General features: G+C 40.1%; 1 protein-coding gene across 3 annotated transcripts in view; it reads left to right on the forward strand.

Annotated features, from left to right (window-relative positions):
* Positions 1-26,166, forward strand: part of WDR64 (WD repeat domain 64) — a 134,279-nt gene that overhangs the window by 82,926 nt on the left and 25,187 nt on the right. For all 3 annotated transcript variants that reach the window (XM_045453104.1, XM_045453103.1, XM_045453105.1), the window contains 10 exons: positions 2,221-2,347; positions 5,278-5,426; positions 7,726-7,849; positions 10,474-10,649; positions 12,256-12,429; positions 18,749-18,879; positions 21,668-21,769; positions 22,825-22,894; positions 24,507-24,543; positions 25,108-25,247. In XM_045453104.1, the coding sequence (XP_045309060.1) occupies positions 2,221-2,347; positions 5,278-5,426; positions 7,726-7,849; positions 10,474-10,649; positions 12,256-12,429; positions 18,749-18,879; positions 21,668-21,769; positions 22,825-22,894; positions 24,507-24,543; positions 25,108-25,247 (1,230 nt within the window). The remainder of the gene's footprint in view (positions 1-2,220; positions 2,348-5,277; positions 5,427-7,725; positions 7,850-10,473; positions 10,650-12,255; positions 12,430-18,748; positions 18,880-21,667; positions 21,770-22,824; positions 22,895-24,506; positions 24,544-25,107; positions 25,248-26,166) is intronic.

Raw genomic sequence — 26,166 nt, forward strand, 5'->3', positions numbered from 1 at the left:
AAAGCTATCTACACATTCAATGCAATCCCAATAAAAATTGCACTAGCATTCTTCTCAAAGCTAGAACAAGCAATCCTAAAACCACAAAAGACCCTGAATAGCCAAAGTAATATTGAAGGAGAAGACCAAAGCAGGAGGCATCACAATCCCAGACTTTAGCCCCTACTAGAAAGCTGTAATCATCAAGACAGCATGGTATTGGCACAAAAACAGACACATAGACCAATAGAATACAGTAGAGAGTCCAGAATTGGACCCACAAAATTATGGCCAACTAATCTTTAACAAAGCAGGAAAGAACATCCAATGGAAAAAAGACAATCTCTTTAACAAATGGTGCTGGGAGAACTGGACAGCAACATGCAGAAGAATGAACCTGGACCACTTTCTTACACCATCCACAAAAATAAACTCAAAATGGATAAAGGACCTGAATGTGAGACAGGAAACCATCAAAACCCTAGAGGAGAAGTCAGGAAAAGACCTCTCTGACCTCAGCTGCAGCAATTTCTTACTTGACACATCTCCAAAGGCAAGGGAATTAAAAGCAAAAATGAACAATTGGGACCTCATCAAGATAAAAGGCTTCTGCACAGCAAAGGAAACAACCAACAAAACTAAAAGGCAACCAACGGAATGGGAAAAGATATTTGCAAATGACATATCGGACAAAGGGCTAGTATCCAAAATCTATAAAGAACTCCCCAAACTCCACACCCAAAAGACAAATAATCCAGTGAAGAAATAGGCAGAAAACATGAATAGACACTTCTCCAAAGAAGACATCCAGATGGCCAAAAGGCACATGAAAGGATGCTCAACATCACTCCTCATCAGGGAAATACCAATCAAAGCCACACTGAGATACCACCTCACGCTGGTCAGAGTGGCTAAAATGACAAATCGGGAGCCTATAGATGTTTGAGAGGATGTGGAGAAATGGAAACCCTCTTGCAGTGTTGGTGGGAATGCAAACTGGTACAGCCACTCTGGAAAACAGTCAGAAGTTCCTCAAAAAATTAAAAATAGTTCTACCCTATGACCCAGCAATAGCACTGCTAGGAATTTACCCAAGGGATACAGGAGTGCTGATGCATAGGGGCACTTGTACCCCAATGTTTATGGCAGCACTCTCAACAACAGCCAAATTATGGAAAGTGCCTAAATGTCCATCAACTGATGAATGGATAAAAAAGTTGTGGTTTATATACACAATGAAATACTGCTTGGCAATGAGAAAGAATGAAATATGACCTTTGGTAGCAACATGGATGCAACTGGAGAGTGTTATGCTAAGTGAAATAAGTCATACAGAGAAAGACAGATACCGTATGTTTTCACTCTTATGTGGATCCTGAGAAACTTAACAGAAGACCATGGGGGAGGGGAAGGATAAGAAAAAGTTAGAGAGGGAGGGAGTCAAAGCATAAGAGACTCAAAAACTGAGAATAAACTGAGGGAGAGTGGGAGGGAGGGGAGAGTGGGTGATGGGCATTGAGGAGGATACCTGTTGGGAGGAGCACTGGCTGTTGTATGGAAACCAATTTGACAATAAATTTCATATTATAAATAAATAAATAAATAAATAAATAAATAAATAAATACAAATCCCATTGTGAAAAAAATAAAATAAAATATAAATCTTCTATTTATTCTCCAATCCATAATGTAGAGAGATGGCTTCATTTGAACTGTAAGTCATGATCAGCCCTCCAGATTCTTAAAGAAGAATACTGTTTCTCTGTAATGATAGAAAAATCTAGTTCCTCGAGGCAAACTTTTTTTTTTTTTCCAACGTTTATTTTATTTTTGGGACAGAGAGAGACAGAGCATGAACGGGGGAGGGGCAGAGAGAGAGGGAGACACAGAATCGGAAACAGGCTCCAGGCTCTGAGCCATCAGCCCAGAGCCCGACGCGGGGCTCGAACTCACGGACCGCGAGATCGTGACCTGGCTGAAGTCGGACGCTTAACCGACTGCGCCACCCAGGCGCCCCTCGAGGCAAACTTTTAATCGCTGCTGCTATTTACTTGATATTAACTGACAATAATTGAACCAAGAACCAAATTGGAGTTTAGCAAATGTGTGCTCATCACCTAAATCATACTTGCTGCAAGATTTTAAGAGCATTCAGCAGGCTTTGAAAATGCTTCACGTAAATAGCTTTGAGTGGGGAACATAGGGTGTAAAAGTGGTGAACTGTGCTCTTTCTTTCCCCAGGTTTTCAGGGTGTGGGATATACAGACTCTTTCACTGTTACAAATCTTCCATGACAGCCAGGGAGGACCAGGAGATATGCAGATTTATTCTATGGTATATGACTCCAATAATGGCATGCTTATTACAGGTAAGTGTACCCAATTAATGGCAGACAAAACTCTTATCTTGACTTTTAACCTTTTTTAACTATCACTTGAAGAAAACTAACCAGAAGAAAAGAAAAAGTAGAAGGGGAATATGTACACTGTGATTCATCACAGTAGATTTTTTTTTTTTTAGCAAGAGAGAGAGAGTGTGAGTGGGAGAGAGGGGCAGAGAGAGAGAGAGAGAGAGAGAATTGTAAGCAGGCTCCATGCTCAGTGCAGAGCCCAACTTGGGCCTTGATCCCACAACTGTGAGATCATGACCTGAGCTGAAATCAGGAGTCGGACAGTCAACCGACTGAGCCATCCAGGTGTCCTCATCACAGCAGATATTTAATTCAGTTCCACCCTGTCCTGTCTTTCCATTACTGGGTAGATAAAATGTGTGACTGAACTTCCTCAAAAAGACCAGGTCAGGGCTCTAAGTTCTTGAGTCTAGGATGATGGCTTGGGTTGAGCAACAATAGGATGTGATGTGTTGCTGCATAGAAGGCAAGCCAGCTCTGTTATGACCTCAGAAGCTGGAATATAATCCACTTTAGAGTGGCTGCATCAAAACGCTGAATCAATGCCCCCTTTGTTCAGTGAGGCAATTTAGCCCCATGCATTCTGGTGCTGAGACAGTCAGTTAGAAGGTGCTGACCCTCCCACCTGTCTGCTTCTAGACAATGAAGTGGAGAGAGAGGATAGAGTTCCAAATGACAGATCCCCGGGGCTGATGCTAACAGATTTGTTTCCTTTTCTTGTTGTCTCTTAAAAAACAAACAAACAAAAAAATGCTTCCTAAAGTCACAAAAGATTCTGCTAAGGCATTTAGGTTAAATGTGATTCACATGCATGCCTTCTGGCTTTAGAAGAAAAAATACACAATATTAACAGTACTTCTTCCTTCTGGAACACCAACTCAGAATGCATTTCCTAAGCATTTTCCCACTGACCGCCTGTTCTGAGTTCCTGTGAGATTAATTAGAGCAGGGAAATGGTGCTATCTCTGTCGGTGGAGAATATAATTATTTTTTAACTCTGGGGGTCTTTTTCCAAACCAGCATTTCATACTTGACAATTTTCCACCTTGTAAAACAGAACTTAATTCTGGTATAAGCACCCCTCCTCTTTATTACCTCCTCTGAAAATAACATGCTAATGACTCTAAGCATATTCTCCTGGTATCCCCACTTGCATATTTGATTAGTGGGCTCAGCATTTACAACCCACTTATCATCAGAGTAACTAAGGACTCAAGTATCAAGACAAAAGAAGGAAGAGGAGGAAGGAGAAGAGAAAATCAAGATTACTTCCCAGTTTTATGTAATCTTGACAGTACTTTACCTACAAAAATATAGAGCTCTGTGTGTTGCTTACATCAACTGCAACCATCAACTTGACATCAGAATTACATGAAGCTTATCTCTCAGATTCTATTTCATGCTTTGATTCAAATGAAACCGCCATAGTAATCTTCTAAACCCCAATGACAGCAGCACCACATTCTGGAAATGTCTTGTAGAATATTCTGTTGTTACTGTCGTTTTTATTATTCCTCTGTTAATACAACTACCTTTTGTAAAGTTCTTTTACAAAGTGCTTTCATGTACTTTCATTTGACCCACACAACCACCCCATGAGTTGGGAATTACTGCTTATCCTATTTTATAAATGACAAACTAAATATTAAAACAGTTCCATTGACTAGTTTTAAAACACAAGGTTAAAAGGTAGAGCTGGGATTCATTCCCAGAGCTTCTGGTTCCTGAAACCACATTCTTTCTCTGTAACTGCAGTGTTTGCATAGCCAAAATGTAGAGCATTACCATTGGTTCATAAGCATATCTAGCTTTGTTGATGTGAGTTCTGAAAAAAGTTAGTCACAATATAATGTTAAATGATCTACCAAAAAGCTCTGAGTGTTGGTTATTTGGTTACTATTTTCCTCTCACATGTCCATACTGGGACATTCAAACTGAGAAATATTACCAGAAAAGCCTTTTAAGTCCTTCTTTACACGTGAACAGATTTTATCTTAAAATTTAAGCACCTTAGGAAAGTGCTTAGTAACTCCTGCTGAACCTTTTCCTACAGGTGCAGGTGGGATTGGAAAGTCATGAGAAACTCAATACAAAGGGTTTATCTTTGGTAATTTAATCTCCACATCAATAAAACAGAGAAGTTTCATTTTGTTTGATCTTTGAAATGCTTTGAGATTCTTATTTATATTTCTAGACATTACACTGAAACAGAATACATAGTTGATTTTGAGAGTTAAATCATATTTGCCATTTATATATTCCTGTAAAGCCAAACTACCCCCTTAGGAAAATGTAAATAAGGAATATCTGCTCTCCATCTACTTCCCCATGGTGATTTAGAAATTAATCTTATTTAATATTGATGTTGCAAGCACTGGCTTGCAACCATTCTTTCATTACACTTAATAGGAATGTGTTTACAGAGTGCTTTATCATTTGTTGGTTGGAAAAGGCTCTCTAACAATAAATTCCAATCACTAAATGGAAGTTTACCTTCAGCAGAAAGCTGACCTTTCAGCAGAAAGCTACTATATACCAGATGGAGAGGCATGTGGTAGACTCTCTAAAAGAAGGAAAACAGTAGACTGTAAAAAAATAAAAAAATGGGGGTCACTGAAAATAGGATATCAGCGAATTCAAATCGCCTGTACTTGAAAATTAATGAAGCCGTCAAAATGAATGTTTTTCTCTTACTGAATAACATAGGCTTTATTTGTCAAAAATGTCTTAGAGAAAAAGAATGTGTTTTCACTTCATTAGATATCCTAGGAACTGATATTACTAATCCCACTGATTGGTTCTTTCCAAACACAAATGATTGAGTAAAATCCTTTGTGATTCAAAACTTCTAATATTGGGTATTTGTGAGATACTTATTTCTGTTCTAGGATCTGGTGTTATGGACATGTATCCTCTGACGAGGATGGTACAAGATACAAAACAGATTCCTCACACTCATGAACGAGAGATCAATGTCATGCTTTACAACAGATATTTTCACCAAGTCCTTACTATCTGTTCTGAATCCATAATTAAGGTGAGTACATATTGGCTCTTCAGAAAGAAAAAGTCAGAGCTAATAGAATTTTCTCTTTTTACAGGTAAGTCTTTGGGAAATTAAGTAACTGTAGTGGTGCATTTGATGAGACTCAACAGTAGAGCTATTTTTAAGCGTTCATGCACATGTGAAAAACAAGTATTTTAAGCCAGCTCAGACAGCTTGCTATTTTTCTTTCAAGAGAGAGTGCACATGAGCAGGGGAGGGGCAGAGGAAGAGAGAGAGAATCTTAAGCAGGTTCCGTGCTCAGCACAAAGCTCCACTTGGGGCTCAATCCCATGACTATGAGATCACAACCTGAGCTGAAATCAAGAGTCTGATTCTCAACCGACTGAGCCATCCAGGCACCCCTACACTGCTTATTAGGCCACACGCTCAATTAAATATATAAAGCTCATTTTTACTATCAGAATAGAAATTTTAAAGGAAATATATCAAGGAAAGAGAACTAGGATAGATAGATGATAGATGATAGATAGATGATTTTTAAATCTGAGCTATGGGAAGAAGATATGTTAAGAAGGAAGGGAAAGAAATTTATAATGTTTACTGTAACCCCTCTAGGTGCAGGATGTATGCCAAGTGCCTCAAACCCATGATCTTATTTAATCTCCACACTGGTTTTCTGTGGACACATCAACGTTTACATTTTAAAGATGAGGAAACTAGGACTCATAGCAATCAAGAAACTTGCCCCAGATCATATAACTAGTAAGCATCATAGCTAGGATATGAATCCAGGTTTGCCTGATGTAGATACCTATGTCTGTTTCTCTGCATTCCTCTGCCCTGTCATTACTGTGTTCCCCAGGGGCCAGGGTATGTAGCTATCCTGAGTACACCTGTAATTACAACCACTGAAGCCATCCAGCAGTGATGGCTGGCAGTGTTTTCTTCAGAGTGTTGTCCTTTCATTTCATGCATGCTGCCTTTCATTTCATGCATGATCTCCAAAAGGAGAGAGCTCGAGCAGTAGAAAGCATCCTGTGGGGACCCTTTAAATCCCCTCTCAATCTTTGACCTTTTGTGCTCATCTGCTGGAAATTTTCTCGGGCCAAAATCTCCTGAGTTCACTTAATTATCACCTATTTCTGATAATGCCTACAAAATAAGTAAAGGAAAACTAAAACTATGGAGAAAATGTCTTGCCTGTAAGAGAAGCAGTGGGGGAAGGAATGCATCTAGGTGAGTTTTCATTATGATTGATTGGTTGAAGAGTGATCCTACTTCAGGCCAGGAAATGGATGATGTCTGAAACCTGTTCATGCAGCATCACTCATTTCTCCCTTGAGGACTCTGTCTGAACTCGGGAGGACTCAGACGTTGACCACGTGGGCTCTAGGGCCAAACTGGCCTCATTCAGATCAGTCGGTGGCCCTCGGTTGGCTACCTGGCCTCCAGGTGATTCCATTGAGCTCCATTTGGTCCCTCTCTCCCTCTTCCAGCTGCAACACCTCTCAGCTCCCCGGAGGGACAATGCACCTTCCCATCTCTGGCCCTTTGCTTATGCAGTCCCTGTCCCCAGATACCTTGAGAGGCACCATTCTGTGCTTGCCAGTTCTGTTTTATTACTCACTGACAGCCTAGTTCACATGTGAGCATGACAGATCCATGAAAAAGAAGAGATTTAGACTGGAAGGCTGGAGGTGTAGAGCCTCTCCCGTGTTTCCAAAGAGAAATAATGATGTGTCTTGACATGTTTCTGGATTTTTCAGTCACATCCAGCCTGATTACACAGACAGCTTTCTCTGAAGTCTTTCTCTCTGTCTCTAAAAGTGATGCCTGTGTCCCTAATCAGAACACTTCTTGGAAAGGTCAGTGAGCTCCTGACCTTCCTCTGGGTTCTCTTAGATTCCATGTGTCAACCACAGATCCTGTCCTGTGACCGTGGCTAATTTGGATAAATGTCAACAGGGAATAAATCCTGTTTCATTGTTTTGTCTGTTATAATTGTTACATTTCTATCTTGCTGCGAATCTTGCTTCGTGCTTACAGTGGCAAAATTGACTACTTCCTCCACAGCCAGCGTGCCTGGAATAGTCGCTGCCTGTCTCGGCCACCTACAGCAGACACAGTCCAGGGTAGCACAGTAACTACTAGACAGCAATGCATCTTTTAGAACTTTGTTTGCTCAAACCAACATTCATGGCAGAATGCTGGGAAAGATTTTAGAAGTGCATAGTACCAATTCTGGGGCTTTTTGAATATTGTAAAATTTGTTAATAACTGAAAGGTATATGGATTATTTTATTTTTGTTGTTGTTGTTCTTTCCTACAGGTATGGGAAATCGAGACTGGCCTCCAAATATACCAGATTTTAGACCCTCATGGCTTCAGTGTTGAACTGACTTCTGCAGCTATTAATGAAAGTGGATTTCTTTTTGCCACAGGAGCATATAATGGTCAGACTTGTATCCAGAATATGGCCTCCCTGCCTTAGTGCCCTGAGAATTTGTGCTAGGAACTCATTAGTTGTGTGGGTTAGAGAGAGCATGAATCAGGCTGGAATATGTCAGCATGCCAGAGAGTGCTCTGCCTTAGTGACTCTTCTCTAATGAGCACCAGAGCCCTGGTATCAATACCTGAGATTACATTTATATTATTGCTTTAACATTTGCAAAAGTCTTTCAGGCATATCTCATTCTATCTTTGGTGGGATTTACTTGCATTGACTCCTTTTGCCCTTTTCGTTTTGGGTACCTTCAGCTAAGAGATGGACATTACATTTAGTGCTTGCTGATAATATTTTTACTGACAGTAGACTTGAGGACCAGACAAAAATCCAGCCAACATTGTTATACAACACCTAGAATTCTCTATTGGACTTGTTGATATGTCTAAGCTCTTTGGGAGCATACACCAGGTCACACTTGAGAGGATGTCATTCTCCAGTGGTATTTGGTCGCTTGCTGCTCCTTGTGTTATCTATCGAGCATTGTGTAAAACCTTCTGGAACTAAGCACTCCAGCTGCCTCACCTATCATGTCACCTGGGCCTGACCTCCCACAACAGAACTACTTCATCTAGACCATATGGTCAACTTGTATGCGCTACTCATGGTTTATTTATTCTAGAGATATGTTTGCCAAAGAAATTCTTGCTTATAAGCCTGTTGGTGGGATGTGTGTACATGCTGATGTGAAAGTCTGATTTTTTAAAGTGTGGCAGACAATACACATGAAATAAAATCATGAATGCTAAGTGCTGGGGCGTGAATTGGTGCAACTGCTCTGCATGTGGACAATTCTTAAGAAAACAGCCTTCCTGCTCTATAAGCACACTCTACATACATATGAAAATTAGTTAAAATAGAAATTCTGAGCAATGTACACAACTATTATCAGGCATATGCATTAGCAATTCATACAGATGACTAAGATAGTATTACTTTTGGACAAGCAAGTCACATTTCATTATTAGTGCTAGGGTGGAGATTTTCTTCAAACTTGGACAGTTTGTCCTCCACAGAGGTAATTGACAAAGGTACAGAGACATTCTAGGACACCCTGGGAAGCAGGATTCTTCGGGTCTCAGAACAGCTCTGCTCACAAACCATCAGGTCCCCCTCATTCCCACCGACCCACACACCTAAGCTGAGCAGTACCTCTCCTGGCTCTCTATGTCCCCATTAAATCTGACTGCGAAAGTTCCAAAGTAGCAGGAAATCTGGGCCATGAGACTGTAGTCCACATATCCAGGACTGAATGGAAGCATTCCTTCTTTCATTTGTTTGCACGACTGTATTCCTCCAACACCATAAAGTCCTTGAGGGCAGGAACGATGCCCGTTCACTTTTCATTCCCAGCTACTCGCACAGTGCTGAGTATATAGGGAGAATTTAGTCAGCGTTTAATGTTGTTGTTAGTGAGTAAGCAAATGGTAGGAGTTGTGAGTGTTGCTGATAGAGAGTACCTGGCATAAAGGGAGTAAAAGAACACAGTGAGAACATTCCGGATGTCCAGCAAGAGTAAAGCTGGGAAATAAGAAGCAAGAGACAAGGTGGGATTAGGGTGACACAAGGGGAGGAAAGTGACGTGAGGGGCTGTCCACTGGATTCTAAACCTGAGGTGACCCCTAGAAAAGCCTACATGAGACGATTCCTACATGGAGTGATGACCTAGCAACAAACATTCAACAGCCACGCAGTGAATCAAGCCTCCTGGCCCCTCATCAAGTTCCCCTAAATCAAATGACCCAAGTTAATGACAAAGAAAATATGATTTCAGATGTAAAAAGAAACTCAGCACCCCTTTTGCATTTCCTTCCCATGTAACCAATAAAACAACTCAAAGCTTGATAGATTCCTACCTGCTGGAATTCTCTTAAATATTTTATTACCTAGTAAGAGCTAAATTCTTCAAACATGTCAGCACCTTAGGAAATGTGACATTATTGGACTGATCTTTCACTACAGCTGACTACTGTGACATAATATTAGATAAATAGGAAGATATTGGAGGGTATTTAGTGAACTGGAGGACATTGGAAGAGTCAGGGCGGAAAGATCTACTTCATACAGAAAGCTCAGCTAGGAGAGTTTGAGTGTTTCAAAAAACCTGTCACAAATTTCAAAACATTGCCTAGTCCTGCTAATTTGTATTAGCCTGTGACAAATAAGGGCATACAGAGATTCATTCTTTTGCACAGCAAGGCTAGGGAGACTCACATGTCATAGTAGGAAATAAACATAGGATAAATGGTTGGCAGAAAGCTTTCAATTAGATCAATTTCTTAAAGTGTATTTATTTATTTTGAGAGAGAGAGAGAGAGAGAGAGCGAGCATGTGTGAGTGGGGGAGGAGCAGAGAGAAAGGGAGAGAGAGGATCCCAAGCAGACTGTTGGCACAGAGCTCTATGCAGGGCTGGATCCCATGAACCCTGAGATCATGACCTAAGCCCAAATCATGAGTTGGACGTTTAACCATCTGATCCACCCAGGCACTCCTAGATCAGTTTTGTCTGAGATAAAAGCCAAGCTTTCTATATAAATTATTTTTATCTACATAGTCTTTTTCCTGTGTGCTCAGGAACAATTAAAATCTGGGACTTTGGCAGCGGGCAGGAGATGAAAATGTTGCCTGAAGGGAAAGACTGGAAGGAAGAAGAGCACTGGCTACGGCGCCTGATTTTCCTGAAAGCTCAGGAAAAACACCAGTACTTGATCCTCGCCTTGGAGCACAACGGGAAGATCAAAATGATCCAGGTTTGCAATCTCAGTTTTATATTTGTACCATATGTGCTCTTCTTGGGGAAATCAATGGAGTCCATGGATGATTCCCCATTTCACGCCTCTCTCACCAGTCATTTGAGGATAACATTTCTCCACGAGTCTTCCTAGGAGGCTCCCAATTAAGAGCATCCTTGTCCAGGTCCAAGCAAAGAACAAAAAAGAAGAGCTGATCAGCGACAGCATCTCGCCCAGCCAGCATTTGCTGAAGGATTAGTTAGGAGCCTCTGGAGCAGGTATCAGAAAGGTGAAACTGACCCACAGCTGCCACCTCAGACATTGTTTATACCCTCGTCCGGGGATAATTCCCTGGCGGAACTGCTCCCCAGCAGTCTCGGTGTAAGGGAGCAATGATTCCCCTGTGTTCTCAGAACTCATAATGCATTCAGCGATGCTCAAGTCACTTTTTCAGTTTGTCACCAAAATTGCTTTGTTTACTTTGAGGTTAACGATGCAATCTGCTCAGGGCCATTTCGGGAGGATTGAGGTAGGCTAATTTATTTTTTCTGCGAGTCTATTACCACCTAAGAATGCTAATGCCTTCTTCATATTTAAAATGAAGGCTAGATCATTTATCCTGGCTACTGAGTGGATCTCTCTCTGCCTGGAACTCGAGGACTCATTGAATTTATTATTCCCCTTCTGAAAGCTAAAATCAGGAAAAAAAATCTTAAATTAGGGAAGCAATCATGAAATTTCAGCATTGATTAAGGTGACTGATGTCCCTGCTGCTGGAAAAAAGGAGTGAAAAACATCCCTGATGCAATATACTCTTCCCATGTTGTCGGAGCAATCCAGATAGCACCATAGAAAGGAATTTTTAGTTATTATACACTCTACCACATGACAACATACTGATTTCCCTTCTTTCAATTAGTGCAACTGGCCACCAGTATGCTTTTCCTAATATACAGTGTCTATTATAAACAAGCCTTTTTTAACCATTCCAAAAAAAAAAAAAAAAAAAAGCCTGGTGCTGTTCCCAAGTCAAAATTGGTTTTGGTTTTATTGCAGCATTGTTCATTTTGATTATTCTGGTTCTTCATGTTTCAAAAATCCATAGACTGAGCTTGATGAAGACTGAAAACCTCTCTTATTCATATTTGTATTCCTGCTCTGCCCCAAGCAGGTGCTGATTAAGGATTGAGAGAATAAAGAAATATAAGAAACCTTTTATAAGATATGTAATAATTTGTACAAATCTCAAAAATATGATGTTAAGAATTTTAAAGAATTCATACAGTTTGACAGCATTTATAAATAGGCATAAAGAAATATCATTATATATGTACACATATATATGTACAATAATATGTAATATATGTATATGCAGAATGCACGTATAAGTTTATATAGAAATATTAAAACTTCCATAACTAACACTGTATTCAGGTTACTAATTACCTCTGGAGAAGGAAGAAGAAACAAAACTATATTAAAGAGATCTAGACAGGATTTAAGATTTGATAAAGCCAGATGGGGGGTACATCATTGTATGTTCTATTTTTCCTATACCTTTAAAACAGCTCAAAATAAAACAGTGAATTGAATTTTTCATATACTCACTGTATTTCTATTGAAGGGTAAGGAAGATGATATGTGCCTTATGGTAATATGGGAGCTGCCCAATGTCATGCCTATGCTACAAAGTGGGATTCACACTGTGCATCTGAGGACATCCCCTCAAAATAGGAGCATGACTATTCCTTTCCCACATGTCGAGTTGATAGAGAAAAACTTTTCTCAACGTGCTAATGTAAGTTTCATTTCTTCATTTCTTTCCTTTTATTATGGAAAATTATAAACATACAAAAGTAGAGAGAACAATACATTGAACTTCTTTTTTTTTTTTAATTTTTTTTTAACGTTTATTTATTTTTGAGACAGAGAGAGACAGAGGATGAATGGGGGAGGGTCAGAGAGAGAAGGAGACACAGAATCCGAAACAGGCTCCAGGCTCTGAGCAGTCAGCACAGAGCCTGACACGGGGCTTGAACTCACGGACCGCGAGATCACGACCTGAGCCGAAGTCGGACGCTTAATGACTGAGCCACCCAGGCGCCCCACATTGAACTTCTATGTACTAACATGCAGCTTCAGGAATTATGTGTACATGGCCAAACATTCCTTTTTATTCCTACCACTTCCCACAACCACCACAAAAGAATTATTTTGAAGCAAATCCCAGATATTAGGTCATTTCATCCCTAAATATTTCAGTATGTATCTCTACATGATAATGACTCAAAAAATGGAAGGACATGGTTATTTTTAAGATATCTTCTAAAATAATTTTTAAGAAGTCCTTAATATCATCAAATATTTACACAGTGCTCAAATTTCCTAGATTCCCCCCCCTTTTTTTTTATGGCTTACAAGATTCAAATAAGGTCCATTTGTTGCATTTAGTTGATAAGTGTCTTAAATCTCTTTTAATCTATAAACATATTTCCATTTCTCTTTTTCCTTTGCAATTTATCTACTGAAAATAGTAAGAGTTGGTGCCATAGTTTCCCATTTTCTGGATTTTGCTGATTGCACCCCCTGGTGTAATTTAAGGAGTTCTGTCTGTACTTCCTCTAATCTGGCTTAATTGCATGAGCTTTGATTTTTTTTTTAATTTTTTAATGTTTATTTATTTTTGAGAGAGAGAGGCAGAGCATGAGAGGGGGAGGTGCAGAGAGAGAGGGAGGCACAGAATCCAAAGCAGGCTCCAGGCTCCGAGCTATCAGCACAGAGCTTGAGGTGGGACTCGAACTCACAAACCGTGAGATTATGACCTGAGTCAAAGTCGAACGCCCAACCAACCGAGCCACCCAGGTGCCCCTGATTTTTTTTTAAATTAGATTCGATAGATTCTGTCATATACTTCCATTAGGATTCACAAAATGATTGCTTTAAAAATTAATTAGTTAATTTAAAATCTCTAAGAAAGTATTTTTGTGAGGCACTTGTATCTACTCAGTATGGCAGGAGCACGCGATCATTCCTGAGGGGTACAGTGCATGACATGTTTCAGGCTGAAGAACAGAGAAATAAGGAAGCTGCCCTTGTTCCCATAAGGATTCAGATCGATTGATTTTCTTGAGACTTTATCAATCTTATTTGCTTACTCTAATATTAGCTCAAGCCATTTATACTTTCCAGTTTTTACAAAGATAAGTGGTCAGATGCTAAAAAATTCAAGAAACTGAAAATTATAGAGGGAGCAATTGAAGAAAGCCTTAAGGTTTCACCGCTGTCATTAGTGAAACAAACATAATTTAAGAGAGAATAATATAGTTTGTTTTAAAGAATTTGGAAACTGGGGCGCCTGGGTGGCTCAGTCAGTTTAGCGTCCCACTTTGGCTCAGGTCATGATCTCATGGTTCATGAGTTCAAGCCCCATGTTGGGCTCTGTGCTGACAGCTCAGAGCCTGGAGCCTGCTTCGGATTCTGTGTCTCCCTCTCTCTCTGCCCCTCCCCCTCTCATGCTCTGTCTTTCTCTCTCTCTCTCTCAAAAATAAATAAACATTAGGAAAAATTTTTTAAAGAATTTGGAAACTATTATTTCATCCTACATGGAGAGATATTGTATTATTTTCCCTCAAATTTAAATGTTAGGGGCGCCTGGGTGGCGCAGTCGGTTAAGCGTCCGACTTCAGCCAGGTCACGATCTCGTGGTCCGGGAGTTCGAGCCCCGCGTCAGGCTCTGGGCTGATGGCTCAGAGCCTGGAGCCTGTTTCCGATTCTGTGTCTCCCTCTCTCTCTGCCCCTCCCCCGTTCATGCTCTGTCTCTCTCTGTCCCAAAAATAAATAAAAAAACGTTGAAAAAAAATTAAAAAAAAAAAATTTAAATGTTAGTTCAGCTCTACAATTCCAATTCCATTCTTGTTAGTTTAAATGATAAGTAGGTTTCATAGTTTGCTAAAGGACTTGAAATCAAAATATACAGTGACTGTCTCAGGATAACATTACCACATAATGTGTGCCAAAGCTGGATGAACAGAATGCATCTCCTCAAACACTCATTCTAGTCCCTTTCTTCCAGCTCCACACAATTGGAAGCACTAGGTTCAGTTTTATGCTCCTTGTTTGGAGCTAATAAAAGCTGAACAATGATTAATGCACAGTGAACTAGACCTGATGCAATTGGCAAGTTATTACATGGGTAATGAAAAACGCTTACTTTGGAAAAAATGAGAAAAACTTCTGGAATACATTATTGAAGTATAATGAAAGTACCTTTATGGTTACAATAAAAATGTAAATTATCTCTGATTTTGAGCCCTTATGTTTTGTATTTATCATAATTAGCAATTATGGCGCTTCTTTTTTGCAACACACTTTGAAATTACTCTATAGATGGAAAGTTTGCAAAAGTCACTTAGGGAAAAAAACTTGGGTTGCGCATGGAAATTATCTTTCTAAAACTCTTCCATTTATGAAGGACTATTTATTGAATACCTACTTTGTATCATGCATTGTTCTTAGCACCAGGATTAACAGGTTGGTGGAGTTTGGTACCTATACCTACTTCCCTCTGGCAGCACAGCAGAGAGCTGGGAGGATTAGGTCAGGGGAGCTTCCTAAAAACAATTGCTGAATAGGTCCGAAAGAATTACTAAGATGTATCTTGGCCCAGATAGGGTATCTAAAAGTTTCCAGAAGGAGTTGAGAAGACAAAGTGAATGCCAAGTGGAGGAGATAAAATGAAAAATGTCACAAAAGTAAGAAATTGCATGGTTTGTGAGGAATAAATGCAGGTACCTCAGTGTGGCTGAAAGAAGACGGGGAGTGAGAGAAGATTGTGATGGATAGATAGGTAGGGGCTAGGTCATGCTCATGGCGTTAAGGTACTTGAATATTGTATAAGAAATAGCCATTGAAGGGCTTTAAATGAGAAATGACATGATCGAATTTGTGGGTAGCACCTTTGATGCTGCTTTGATGACAGTTTATGGTTTTCTTTTTTAAGTTTATTTATTTATGGGTGGGGAGGGGCAGAGAGAGATGGAGACAGAGAGAATCCCAAGCAGGCTCCACACTGTCAGTGCAGAGCCCAACAAAGGGCTCAGTCCCACGAACTGTGACATTATGACCTGAGCCGAAATCAAGAGTCAGACACTTAACCAACTGGGTCACCCAGGCACCCTTTGATGACAGTTTTGAATGGGACATGATTGCAGGCAGAAGATTCAGGCAATAGGCCACTGTTTTTGGTGAAGGAGATAAGGCCATGATAGGATGGTGGAAGGAGAGGTTTCAAACAATCTTTAGGTGGCAAATGTAGCAGAACATGGACTTCATTAATTAGTGATTGATGTTATGTAGTTGGGAGAGGAGGGTCCTGACAGAAAGGAAGGAATCAAGGACAGCATGGAGCTTCCTACTTGAAAGATGGACTGAGGGGGTGCTACCCAGTGAGCTGTAGAATGGAGTGAAGTAACATACTTGAAGGATGTGAGAAATTATGCATGTTGAGATACCTGTAACGTTTCTTTTTTTTTTTTTTAATTTTTTTTCAACGTTTTTTATTTATTTTTGGGACAGAGAGAGACAGAGCATGAACGGGAGAGGGGCAGAGAGAGAGGGAGACACAGAATCGGAAACAGGCTCCAGGCTCCGAGCCATCAGCCCAGAGCCTGACGCGGGGCTCGAACTCACGGACCGTGAGATCGTGACCTGGCTGAAGTCGGACGCTTAACCGACTGCGCCACCCAGGCGCCCCACCTTAACATTTCTAAGTAATTAAATATGTAACCCCAAAGCTTATGGGAGGGGACTGAAAAGATCATTAGAACACTGAAATTGGAACAATTATTAAAACATAGATGATGAGATTGCCCAGAGGAGTTGGAAAAAAGAAAAAGCCAAGGGGCTAGAGCTAAACCCTCAACATATTAATATTTAACAGGTTGGTAGAGTAAGAGGTACCAAGTAGGAAACAGAAAAGGAAGGGTTGTCAGACACAAGCAAAATTAGGAGCCTTATGTCAAAGATGTCAAGAGAGTAAGAAGTTTTAGGAAGGAGAGAGCAATTGAGAGTGACAAGAATAATACACCTATAATCTTTTTTTTTTAATTTGAGTATAGCTGACACACAATGTTACATTAGTTCCAAGTGCACAACTTAATGATTTGACAGGTTTATACATGATGCTATTTTCACCACAATGTAGCTACCAACTGTCCCATTACATTGCTATTACAATATCATCCACTGTATCCTTATGCTGTGACTTACTCATTCCATAACTGGAAGCCTATATCTTCTACTCCCCTTCACCCATTTTACCCAGTGTCCCACCCCCTTCCTTTCTGACAACCATCAGTTTGTTCTTTGTGTTTGTAGGTTCAATTCTGCTTTCTGTTTATTAGTTTGTTTTTTGTTTTTTTTTTTTTTTAGATTCCACTTATGAGTGAAATCATATAGTATTTGTCTTTCTTAGTCTGACTTATTTCACCTAGCATAATACCTTCTAGGTCCATGCATTTTATCTCAAATGGCATGATCTCATCCCCTATTTCAATTTTAATTTGAGTATAGTTAACATATAGTGTTATATTAGTTTCAGGTGTACAATACATTGATTCAACAATTCCATACATCACCCAGTGCTCATCACCAGTGCAATCCTTAATCTCCACCACCTGTCTCACCCATTCACCCACCCACCTCCACTCTGGTGACCAGCAGTGTGTTCTCTATAGTTAAGAGTCTGTTTACTGGTTTGTCTCTCTCTCTCTCTCTCTCTCTCTCTCTTTTTTCCCCTTTACTTGTTCATTTTCTTAAATTCCACATAAGAAATCATATAGTATTTGTCTTTCTCTGACTGACTTATTTAGCTTAGCATTATATTGTCTAGCTCCATCCATGTCATTGCAAATGGCAAGATTTCATCCTTTTTTATGACTGTGTAATATTCGTGTGTGTGTGTGTGTGTGCATGAGCACTCATGCATGCACACAGGTACACATATGCATGTATACACCACATCCTCCTTATCTCTTTGTCTATTGATGGATATTTAGGTTGCTTCTATATCTAGGATATTGTAAATAATGCTTCAATAAGCATATGAGGTGCATATATCTTTTCAAATTAGTGTTTTTATTTGGTGTGAGGGGGTAAATACCCAGTAGTGGAATTATTGGACCATATGGTATTTCAATTTTTAATTTTTTGAGGAACCTTCATACTATTTTCCAAAGTGGCTGCTCCACTTTATATTCCCATCAATAGGGCATGAGGATCCCTTTTTCTCCACATCATCACCAACATTTATTTGTTTCTTGTCATTTTGATTTTAGCCATTCTAACTGGTGTGGAGCAATATCTCATTATGGTTTTGGTTTGCATCTCCCTGATAAGTGATGTTGAGCATCTTTTCCTGTGCCTGTTGGCCATCTGTATAATAGACCTCTACTTTATTTAGCTGTCACTCTTCTATGTTTCTAGAAAGTCTTATACATGCCTCCAATACAGCACTTTTAAATTGTACAGGGCTTTATCTTAATACTTTCATGATATGATAAGTTTTGTCCAGGTCACAGACATTCTGTTTGACTTTGTATTTCAGGAACCTAACAGCAGGTGTCCAACAAATAGTTGAAGCAACAATTGAAGAGTGCCAAATAGCAGTGGCAATAGAGAGTGCTTAGTGATAAATAGAAAAAGTTTTCATAGAGAAGTATGGAGCAGAAGCCAAACAGTGAGTGAAGGGAAAGTCGTAGGAAGGATCAGCCAATATAGAATATTTTTAAGAAGATTGAAGGAAAGAGAAGGAAGGCAAGGGAATCTAATGGTTGGTATGCCAGGGAAGAATAAGTCAAGGCTGGGAAGAAGGAGCCAGTAGTTGAGGAGTATATTTTGGTGTTTTAATGAGTTCAACTAGTTAAAACAAACAAACAAACAAACAAAACTCTAATGCAAAATTAAATCTATTTTACTAAATTCCATGCTCTAAATTTTAAAAAATCATAATGAGACATTTTGTTTTAATGATAGAATAACAAACTGTACACATAGCATTTCTGCTGTGGTTAGATACTGTGTTCATGATGGTCCATAAGTCTTTTTGCTTCCTTCTTCAGAATCCTGCCATCAGTATGGAAGTGAACTGCATTGATTTATTGCAAGTAGAAGGATATAATTTGATAGTTGCTGGGACCTTAAATGGTGTGATTATCTTATGGAATTTTGTAAACTCTACTGTCAAAGAAGTGTAAGTTGCATCTTTAAACAATATAAAAGCTGTACTGCAAAAGAGCCAAAATAACATTCAATACTTTTTTATTTTAAAAATTTTTTAATGTTTCTTTATTTTGAGGGGGGGAAGGCAGAGAAAGAGGGGGCACAGAATCTGAAGCAAGATCCAGACTCTGAGCCTTCAGCACTGAGCCCGATGCAGTGCTCGAACTCATGAACTGTGAGATCATGACCTGAGCCAAAGTCGGGCACTTCACCAACTGAGCCACCTGGGTGCCCCACATTCAACACGTTTTGTTTTTGTTTTTGTTTTTGTTTTTGTTTTACATTTATTTATTTTTGAGACAGAGAGAGACAGAGCATGAACAGGGGAGGGGCAGAGAGAGGGGGGGACACAGAATCGGAAGCAGGCTCCAGGCTCTGAGCCATCAGCCCAGAGCCTGACGCGGGGCTCGAACTCACGGACGGCGAGATCGTGACCTGAGCTGAAGTCAGACACCTAACCGACTGAGCCACCCAGGCGCCCCTCAACACGTTTTTAAAAACAATAAATCAGTGGTATAACAGCGGTGATTCTCTCAAGAGAGGGTTTTCTGGAAGTTACATTCATGAGATTTGTTCTGCATGTCCAAATCCCAGAGTAATATGAATAAAAGGAAACTTAAGTATTCATATTCCCAAGTCCCTTGACTTTCACTCTTCTCCCTCTAGTACATGCTTTCATGTGTGATCCTGTCCTAATTTATAACCTACACAAAAAGTTAAAATATGTATATATTTTAAATTTTTGTAATGTTTATTTATTTTTGAGAGAAGACAGAGAGAGACAGAGTGTGAGCGGGGGAGGGGCAGAGAGAGGGAGACACAGAATCCGAAGCAGGCTCCATGCTCCAAGCTGTCAGCACAGAACCTGATGTGGGGCTTGAACCCATAAAACCACAAGATCATGACCTGAGCTGAAGTTGGCACTTAACCGACTGAGCCACCCAGGCACCCCTAAAATATATGTTTTAAACACTAATCTCCCTAGAGCTTTAAACACACATATCTGGCGATGACCATCTGGGTCACCAGCAACACCCTGAAAGAACAAAACTGTGTCCCAGTCTTCCCCTCTCCCATGCATCTCCTTTTCCTGTATTCCCAGTGATACCACCATCTGCTCAGTCACCAAAGTCAAATGGTGAGTAGCATTCTACATGGATTTTCTTTTTATTCACCACTGCAACGTGTGCAGTGCATTATAGGTCAATGCTAACAAGGGGGTGGCATATGCAATTAAATAAATAGATCTCAACCAATCAGATATGCCCTGCGCCATAGCCAAAAGCTTTACCCACTCCCTGCTATCCATTTCTAAATATTCTTACCATTGTCTGTAAAGGAAGTAATGTAACATTGGATTATTTGCTACGGATAGGTTGTAAATAACAAACTCTCCCCAGTTCTGTAATTGGGCCATAAGCAAGGGCCATGTGTAAACATCCTGTATCAAGGGAACTTGCAGTGTTGTACTTTCAGGTACAAGGTGGTCAAGAACCTTAGTGAATGAATAAAAATAACATCAATCTATCTAAGCATTCAGAGGAAGGAAAGAGGGAGAAGAGCACTAGAAAGGACAAGAGGAAAGAGGAAAACAAGAAGAAACCTCTGCTTCTCTATTTACAGTGCCCTAAACACTCCTGGTCCATCTGGACCCCAGACCCCTTTCCAGTGTAAGTCTCAGCCTTTACCTTTAACCAACGTTTGAGGGGACATAGTCCTGTCTTGTTTAGATCCTGGATTTGTTCTCCTTTGAACCATTCGTTGACTTCTCCCTCTGTACCTCAGCCAGTGTTCTCTTGGGTCCTGTCCTAGAATTCCTGTCACCCTCCTGTTCCTTCCTTTCAACACTTGCCCTTGGGCTTTCTCATGACTGTAGACTTGTCACTTGATACCCATATCAATATGCACTGTGGGTTCTTCAGCCTCTTATTAAAGCAGTTCTCATGCTGTGTCAGCTTGTGCGTGACTCACTACAAAAGGAAAGCAGAGAGACTGTAGTCCTGCTTCCACAGCATCAGGAGGGAAGCTCTCCTGAGAATATTCCCAACTTGAAGGAGGACATGCTCCTTGTTGAAGTGCTAGTATTTTGTAAAGCGATGCATGTGAATCCAGCACTCAGTCAGAGGAAAGTAACGGTATGGTGAGCCATACATCATGTTCCCTTCCCATGAGAAGATGATTATACACAAGTAAGTGACTTAGAATCACTTTAGTATTTTGCAAAACGTACAATTTAGTACAGAACTGTCTAATGTAACTTGGGTCCAGCTTTCAAAAGGCTCTAAAGTTGCAAGTGGTTTTCATATTCATGGTGGAAGCCGTCTCTACCTCTGCTCAAATTTGCCTAAGATCCCTTCACCAGTCAGGAGACCTGGCCTTTCTCTTCCTGTTCAAAGTCTCATGCTTTTTGGGGGGCCCAAACTGGAAATTTGCCACTCCACTTACTCAGAGTAGAATTCTATTCTTCAAACTTTCTGAAACTTCCAGGAGGTTATATGTAAGTCCACTTTGACGTATTAGTAGAAGGCTAGACCTGCTAATTGGGTTAAAAGACTTTTAAACACTGAGTTGGTCATGTGGTTACACGGGGCTTTATTAAGGGAGATAGGTTCCAACTCTACCCCTCTAGGTTTTCTCTTCATGTTCAGTGCTGCAATTCCAGCATTGCAGGAATTGATTAGCTCTTCATGGGATGTATAAGTAATGCAAGTTGCCTAACCTGTAAATGTTTATCATGTAAATGTATGCTTCACTCCCAGGTACAGACCTGAAAATTGCTTCAAGGTGGACCCTGATTTGGATCCCAAACGCTTTAGAATCAATGACATACTGTTCCTCTTTCGACCCCCTGAATGTGCAAGGTAACTCACTACTTACTGATGAAGAAATACTGTCTGGGACTTATGCGGGTGATGTAAAAAGAGTTCTCCTTATCCCAGCACTAAGGAAGGTACAACTGAGGGAAGATATAAATTGGGTATGCTACTTGGCTTAAGCTTTCTTCCCTGCTACTATCTTTTGTAGGTAGGTGGTCCTCTGGGATCTGATTTGCTATGTGGGGTTCTCATTTCCCTTACCATGTCAGCCTCACAGCGATCTCTACACTAGTAGAAGAGGTAGAAAGTGCCCACTTGACCACACTCGTGGCCAAAATAAGGAAAGACTTGCAGGGCAAATTTAAACCTATAGCAGAAGGTTTCATATGACATCTGCTAAAACTGAGCCATCTCCATTCATTTCTGAGGGGGAAGGACATTGTTTTCTAAATATTTAAGAAAAACTATTTTTTCTGCCTAGATGCGCTTCAGAGTTCTGATTTTCAGGCAACATGTAATGGGAAAGGAAATGAGACAGCAAAGGCTTCCGTGTTGGTTTTGAGTCACCCAGCAGCGAGCAAGAATGCACCACTTTCCCCACCCCTTGACTTGAAATTGCCTTAACTGAGACTATTTTGAAGACTTGTTCCATATCAGTGCCCTCACTGGAACCTAAGTCACTTTCCAGTTCATTCCAGCAGAGCACGGCCGAGACAACCAGGCTAGAACTGGGAATTGCAGAGCAGAGCAGGGGTTAGCCAGGCTTTTCAGGGGCCCACCCCCCAACCCTGCTCCTGCCATTTCAGTGTCAGCTCCTGGGAATACATCTAGCCCTGAGCAGTGGTACAGGGCATATTTTTATTTCCCAGACCCAGGCAACATTAAATCTTAATTACTGAGGCTCCCCAACAGCATCTACCAAAACCAGACAGATGAACATTTGTAACCCAAGATAGAAAGTATGATTTGTTTCTTGAGTGGCTCAGTATCCATAGATGATGAGAGAAGTAACCTACTGAAATTAAAGCAGAGAAGAGCACACTTTGTGTAGGATAGAATATCTTAACTTTCCTTCCTTGGGCTTTTCCCTCTTCCTGTAGGAGATCAAGTCAGGATTCTGTGTGCTCCTCATCACAATGTGATTCTAGTAAAGGTCCACAGAGTAGCAAGGTAAGCAACAAATAGAAAGAGTATGTCTTCCTGTTATATCCAATGTTGGTTTAGAAATAGTGATTGGCCCCACTTGAGATGCTCTTTTGAGAGAAGGTCAAGGTGGAAAAACTCTGTATGTACATGCATGTGTAAAATCTTTTTTTTTGTATTTTCAAGGTTTTCATATCTGAAAATAAAGCATACATATAAATAAAATACATTACATATGCTATCTTTACATTTCTGAAATAATAAATCAATTTTAGACAACCTCTTTTGCTAAAAAGTATTACATACATTACACAGGGAAGAGACGACACACAGAGTAATACTGTGGTTTTCAAACTCTGTTCTCAGTCCATAGATTTGGCCCATTACATCTCTAGTAGGATTTTGTTTGAATAGTTTTTATGTTTATTTATTTTTTGAGAGAGAGAGAGAGAGTTGGGGAGGGGCAGAGAGACAGGGAGACAGAGAATCCAAAGCAGACTCCATGTTCTGAGCTGTCAGCAGAGCCTGACCTGATGGGCTCAAATTCATGAACCATGAGATCATGACCTGACCCGAAGTTGGATGCTTAATGAACTGAGCCACCCAGGCTCCCCTCTAGTAGGATTTTGTTTTAAAGGAAACTTTTCCCTGGAAAAATTATTTTAAAATGACTAGCATGATGAAAAGAATAAACTCACAAGGATGTAAGAGTCAGACAGACTTGTACTTCAATCAGGTGCTCTGATTAGCTTTAGAGACATCACCTAATCTCTGAGTTTCGTTTCTTTATCAAATAAAGTCTAATTCACATGGTTGCTAATAGAATTGGAGATCATGTACACCAAGAACATGGCATGCATTACACACATAATTACTTTCATTGTTATGCCCTCCCTAAGCCACTAGAATGTTGTGTTACAGATACCATATTTATCAACATGACAATCTCTGCAATATACTTTTTAAAATAATTAATTCAAAAACAACTTCAGGGGTGCTTGGGACAGCTCAGTCAGTTGAGTGTCAGACTCTTGATTTTGGCTCAGGTCATGACCCCTGAGTTGTGGAATCAAGCCCCATATTGGGCTCTGCCCTTAGCATGCAGCCTGCTTAAGATTCTCTCTCTTTCTCTCTGCCCCTCTCCCCCAGTCTCTCTCCTTCTCTCTCTCTCTCTATCTCTGAAATAAAAAAATAAAATACAATAAAAACTTCAAAAAGAATGCTGAGAAATGTAAAATTAACAGAGAACAAACTGATGGTTGCCAGGGGGAGAGGATGAGGGATGGGCAAAATAGGTGCAGCGGAGGGGGAGTTACAGGCTTCCAGTTATGGGGTAAATAAATCCCAAGAAAAAAGATACAGCTAGAGCATAGAGAGTATCGTCGGTACAGTAACAGCATTGCATGGGGACAGATGGTAGCTACACTTGTGGTGAGCGTGGCATAACTTAAAGACCTACCCAATTGCTGTGCTGTACACCTACAACTAATGTAACGATGTAACATTGTGTGTCAGCTATACTCAAATGTTTAAAAATTAAAAAAAAGTGTAAATGCACCTGAAGAATCTAACTCATCCAGTACCTCTCATTTCCTTACAATGTCATGGAAATGCTTTCTCTTTTTCTCCCCTAATTCAGGGAAGCAAACAGAGCATACACGACCCTGAGGTTAAACGTAAGTATGAGATCACCTCTCTTTCTTGTAACAATTTCTTGTTACAGGGGTTCGGGTTCTAGAATAGTCTTACGAATATACATTATATCCTTTCTGTGGCTAAATGTGAAGGGGGTGGTATAAGATTCAGTAGTCTAAGAGGCAGAATTTCCATTATGGTGATGCTGTTTTAAATACTAATTCTAGATTTTTAAAAATCCAATGCATTACTGAGCTTCTTAGTCTTGAGTCCGTTTTCCTAAAACTTATACTAGATTCATAAGCCATTTGGGATGTGTAAGACTTACACTGGGTATATATCTAGTTTTAGCTGTTATATACAACGTGGAGGCTTTTGTAATAAGATGAAAAATGATTTCTTCCCCCCAGTGATCTAGGATTCTATTTGTTAATGCTTTTTTTGTTCTCTGCCCTGAGTGAAGTTATCTGAGGTTGAAAAAAATATTCTAGGGAAAAGAATGTGTTGTCTTACTATTTTCCTACCTGGCTCCTCTTTTATGTTCTATAAAATTTGTAATTCCAAGTATTGCAAACACCCATGGCAGCTCGTTAACTTTCCTGTAGGTGAACACACTGATGTCACAATGGGAGAGCAACATCCAGTGGACAAAAAACATCCTGGAGGCACCAATTTAATAGAAGCTCAGCCCCCTATCATTGTCAGTGCTCATGAGGATGGACATCTTCGTTTGTGGACTATGGAGGTGATGGGACCCATTGTTTACCTGGAACAGCAGAGAATGAGAAAGATAAAAGTATTATGGAATGAATCCTAGCCTTCTAAGGTTCCAGAGAACATCCAATTCTAATATTTTCAACCTTGTAACAAATTGTGGTTCCTCAGCCTTCTCACTGAAAGTGCGACTCAAACATTACAATAGGACAGTTCTGTAACTCGGGTCAAATGATCAAAACTCCTAAGTTAACTATTTCAAATCTTTCTTTTCTTTAAATTGAGCTATGAGCACATGCCACTAACTATTTCATTGGATATTTAAATAACATTAGAGGATATTAATGATGTATTACAGTAAAAGAATAAAAGAACACTCAAATATTGAGTATGTATAAATTTTTAGTTATCTAAACTATTGGAAGAAGTTATTACATTGTACTGAGTGTCCTTAAGTATTTTACAATGAAAAAATAGCTTTTATTTCCCCGAAGATACATTTAAATGACTTGGAGCGGAGGGTGGCAGAGTTTAAAACTAGGAAGACAGAAATGACGGAAGGAAGGATCTTGACGGAAGGTGCTGATAACAATGAAATCAGTAGAGAGGCAAGAAATCACGAGAGAGGCAAGTGAGAAAAGAGCCACCATTTTGTATGGCAGATAGTGAGACCCAGTGACACAGAATAGCGCAGGCATCTGCTGGGTAAAACGTCCAGGTCTGTCAATAGATCTTAGCGTGTAAGTGGGAAAATCTTGGTTTGAAAATACAAACTTTTTGAAACAATTTTTAAATTTCATTTTAGAGAGTGAGAGAGAGAGAGAGAGAGAGAGACAGAGAGACAGAGAGAGACAGAGCAAGTGGGGGAGGGGGAGGAGGTAGGGGGAGAGAGAGAGAATCCTAAGCAGGCTCACATCCAGCACTGAGCCTGATGTGGGGCTCGATCTCAC

The sequence above is a fragment of the Leopardus geoffroyi genome, chromosome C3 (genome assembly GCF_018350155.1).
Source record: "Leopardus geoffroyi isolate Oge1 chromosome C3, O.geoffroyi_Oge1_pat1.0, whole genome shotgun sequence".
In the NCBI taxonomy this organism is placed as follows: domain Eukaryota; kingdom Metazoa; phylum Chordata; class Mammalia; order Carnivora; family Felidae; genus Leopardus; species Leopardus geoffroyi.